The sequence below is a fragment of the Symsagittifera roscoffensis genome, chromosome 4 (genome assembly GCF_963678635.1).
Source record: "Symsagittifera roscoffensis chromosome 4, txSymRosc1.1, whole genome shotgun sequence".
In the NCBI taxonomy this organism is placed as follows: domain Eukaryota; kingdom Metazoa; phylum Xenacoelomorpha; order Acoela; family Convolutidae; genus Symsagittifera; species Symsagittifera roscoffensis.
Window position 1 is genome coordinate 28485487 of NC_087065.1, and position 4535 is coordinate 28490021.

General features: G+C 36.5%; 1 protein-coding gene across 1 annotated transcript; it reads left to right on the plus strand.

Annotated features, from left to right (window-relative positions):
* The first annotated feature begins 435 nt into the window (after nucleotides 1–435).
* On the plus strand, nucleotides 436–2908 carry LOC134844830 (uncharacterized). Its single transcript, XM_063861644.1, has 3 exons — nucleotides 436–752; nucleotides 1545–1957; nucleotides 2669–2908. Exons 1-3 carry the CDS (start codon nucleotides 497–499, stop codon nucleotides 2906–2908), a joined length of 909 nt encoding a protein of 302 aa, XP_063717714.1. The 5' UTR covers nucleotides 436–496.
* The last annotated feature ends 1627 nt before the right edge of the window (nucleotides 2909–4535 follow it).

Here is a 4535-nt window from a genome sequence, read left to right on the forward strand (position 1 = left end):
CTCCTGTGCTTGTCTTCTTTATCTCCTCCTTTTTCTCAGGAGCGTAGAAGCGAGAAGAAAACCAAAAGAATGGTTGAGTTATTAGGGAGGGGTTGCCGAAACAACGCCATAAAGATCTCTTCTCGAAATTCTTTTTAATTGAATCTAAATTTTTAGAGACAGCAGCCGTTAGTAGCCTCAAAATTTACTTTAATCAGTATAAAGTGACAAAGAAAATAGCCGTTTTTTATGAGTGAAATAGATAAAAGATTACTAACTTCCTCTTCACCAGGAGGCGAGACGAGTATTTTATTACTATAACAGCAATTATAAGTTATTTCGCTCTTACAAAATAACAAAAAATTTACGCCAAATTCACCTTTGAAACGTTGTCAACGCCTCTCTAACAGTGATCTCTGATTAAAATACTTTCATTGCGTTTTGATCATACTTACTGAGAAGTTGATTAAAAAATCTTTCAAAAAAATAGAGAACCAAACTAAAATTGAAAATAAAAATGTCCGAGATGCTTGATCTCAACACATCTACTGAAACTGTTCTCTCAGAGGAGCCCAAAAGAAACCCGGGTCTTCTTCAAATTGTGTCTCTTCTTTGCGCATGCGCTGTCATCTCTCAGATTTCTGTGATCTTGATCGCAAAAGGGCTGCCCGGAAACTACTCTGGGAAGACGTTTCTCTGGGTCCAGTCAATTGGTCAGATTTTGCAGCAGTTGGCAGTGATGAAACTTGCAGTCTGTGGAGTGTTTGACTTTGGTCAGTACTAAAATACTTACGGAAAATAAACAAGACTGCTCGTATCAGGGCGAAGCCCTGAATGTTCTGACTGCCTTGTAAGGTTTATGGAGCAGTAATAACATTAAAAAATTAAATGAAATAAAATAAAATGGAAATTTTTTTTTTCTAAAATTTAAAATTTTTTATGAAAATCATCACCCCACACGCCATTTAAAGTTCGAAAGGAAAGATTTCGTTCCTTGAAACAAACCAATTATGGCAAATAAGCTTCTTTCAAGCAATTTGGAACGATTTCTAAGACGGATTAAGTCTCCGCTTACCCGTTAATAGCTCGAATTATATCGCGCGTTAATTGTCCCAAATTGGTCAAAATGGCAACCTTTAAACCCTCATAACTTTACGAAAAATGATCACAGGTGAAATATCTTTTCAAATTAAAGCTCAAGACAACAATATCTTTTGAATGATATAAAAAAAATTCCGTCAAAAATGGCTAGTTAAAAAGTCGAAGTTTGTCTGAAGAAAAAAAAAACCCACCCCGAGCACAAATATTCCGTCACTTTCGTATCGAAAGTCGGAACAATAAGTAGCAACCGTTTTCTAGCTTTTAAGTTCCTCTTTTTGAAAGAAAAATCGGAGTTGAAATTCTTCTTTTAACAGAAAATTCGTCTAACAATTTCATCATTTTTTAAACAAATTTTATCCAGAAATGTTTTCAGCTGTTTTGAAGTTAAAAGTACTCCGAATAGAAAAAATGGGTTCCATCCATAGCTTTCTCTTGTTTTTCTGTTGTTATTTTTGTTCATTTAGATGGAGTGTTTTGCATCGACCGAACAACCCAGCTATCTTGTAAGTTTTCACAGTACGCCACCTACTTAGTTTTCGTCCTTCCTGATTTCCTGGCTGTACCAGTGTCCCTGGATAGACTGAACGCTGTCTTGTTCCCTGCTTGGTACTCACAAAAATGCACGAAAACAAGCGCTTGGAAAATTATTGTCCCGATAGTTTTTGCCACAGCTTGCCTGGCGTCACCTAAGTTTCTGTTTGCGGAGAAAATAGGGGAGAACTGTTTTAATACAAACCGGAAGTACGACCAAACTTCTGCTCTTGTGGGGATCCCAGCCGTTCTTATCGTAGCAGTGTCAACATTGGCACTTCTGGGGATAATGCTTGCTCGAGTGAAAAAGTCACAACAGTCTTCTGAGATGCGAAATCAGAAACCGGTAACGATTCTTATTGTTATAACGCATTCTTCATACTTTTAATTAGCTGATTGGGCGACAGTTAGATGCAGTTAGAATCAGTGAATAATCATAAGAAGAGGTTAAAAGAGGAGGGAAAACGATTTAACACCTCGTCTCTTGATTTTTTACTAATAAGTTTTTGGCTGAAGAAAGCTGAAGTTTTCACGATATCACAAAAACAAATTAGCTGAGATTTCAAAAGTTAAGCTTTTAGCCAGGGGTGGATCTTGGATTTTGTCGAGAGAGGGAGGATTTCCAAACAAAATCGAAAATTATGAAGAATTTTTTTTAGGTCGACCAAATAGGGTTTTCCGAGCTCTCATGAAGTACCATAAAACCATATTTTAGCGAAGTTGAAACGCTGGTAAATTTTTGAAAAGACACTCCAAACAGGCCGTTTTGGGCAAAAAATTGACCAAATATTTGACCAAAAAGTCGAGTTTTACGGCACGCTCCGCTCCCCTATAGATAAGTATGTACTGGCGCCAAATGCACATATAAAAAAATTGTAGGTTTTTTGCGCGAGCTCCCCCTCAAAATCAGTATACATTGGCGTCGAAGTCGCCTTTAGAAAAGTCTTAGGGTCGGTCGGTCGAAGTTGGATGTCGTAATAAATAACCCAAGCCACCCCACCCCCTCCCCTAAATCCACCCTCTGCTTTTTAGCGCTATACCCACAATTTATTTTCAGATCACCATCGCGCTGGCTGGAAGTTCAACGGTTTTTGCTGCCTTCGGTTCAATTCAATACACAATATTGTTTCTGGCATATCTTTGGCGTGACTTCAACAACCCAAAAAATACGCTCATTTTGATGGGCATGGCCCAGATTGTTGGGTCAATTGGGATCATGCTTCGCAGCCCGATTCTGCTGTTCATGAAGCCGATGCGTGCTGCTTTGAAACGAGCGATAACAACATGCAATAAATGAAGTTCATATGCGAAACAATGAAAATGTAACAGCATGCAAACAATGAAACACAACCAAATTCCTTTGCCAACTGACAGTGTGATAAGAAAAATGACTCTGCTTGTGTGTGTTCATACTTTCAAAACAGATCTCTTACATGATTAACCCTATTTTAGATGAAAAACAACTCTTCCTTGGCATTTAATTGTAGATAACGTAATGAATGAGAGCAGACAGTTTTCTAACACAACAAGACTGCTCGTATCAGGGCAAAGCCCTGAATGTTCCGACTGCCTTTAAAGATCAATGAAGCAGTAATAACATGGAAAAATTAAATGTAAAAAAAAATGAAAAAAAAATTGTAAAAAAATTTGAGATTTTTTGTGAAAATCATCCCCCACACGCCATATAAAGTACAAAGTGATAGATCTCACTTCTAGTAACAAATCAATTATGGCAAATAAGCTTCCTTTAACCAATTTGGAACGATTTCTAAGACGGATTAAATCTACGGTTACGCGTTAATAGCGCGAAATATATCGCGCGTTAATTGTCCCAAATTGGCCAAATTTTTAAACCCCCGTAACTTAACGAAAAATGATCACAGGTGAAATATCGTTTCAAATTTGAGCTCAGGACAACAATAGTTTTCGAATGATATTAAAAAAAAAACCGTCAAAAATGGCTAGTTTAAAAGTCAAACTTTGTCTGAAGAAAAAAAACCCACCCCGAGCACAAATATTCCGTTACTTTCGTATCGAAAGTCGGAAAAAAAGTCTATTCTGAAAGTGACGGAATATTTGTGCTCGGGGTGGGTTTGTTTTTCTTCAGACAAATTTTGACTTTTAACTAGCCATTTTTGACGGTTTTTTTAAATAACATTCGACAGCTCTTGTTGTCCTGAGCTCAAATTTGACAAAAATATTTCACCTGTGATCATTTTTTGTAAAGTTACGGGGGCTTAAAGATTTTAATTTTGGCCAATTTGGGACAATTAATGCGCGACATATTTCGCGCTAGTAACGAGTAAGCCGATATTTAATCTGTCTTAGAAATCGCTCCAAATTGGTTGAAAAAAGCGTATTTGCCTTAATTGATTTGTTACAAGAAGCGAAATTTACTGTTTTGTACTTTACATGGCGTGTGGGGGATGATTTTCAAAGAAAAAAATTCAAATTTTAGAAAAAATTTTCGTTTTATTTTATTTTATTTTTTTGTTGCTTGTGATATTACTGCTCCATAAACCTTAAAGGCAGTCGGAACATTCAGGGCTTCGCCCTGATACGAGCAGTCTTGTTTGCATTAGAGAACACTTAGTTAAGAAGATCCTCAAAAACTGCACTTGAGTGACTATCGAACTGTTCCTGAAGTCTTAATGTCCTTTCTGACTCAATTATATCCCTAATTACTCATCCTTTGATACTTTCACTCTCCTACGAATTTAAATTTTGAGAATTCTTTTCCTAGAGCAACTGATAATTAAATCCATGTTTGGTTTTACAATTGCTCTCTACTTTGATAGTAGTACGCATATATTTAATATGATTGAAGGCTTCATAATTGGATGACCATTGGGTATAAAATATAGATCACAAGTATTTATTCATTAGCAATACTCACTTTGTAAAAATCCGAACTGTCATCATGT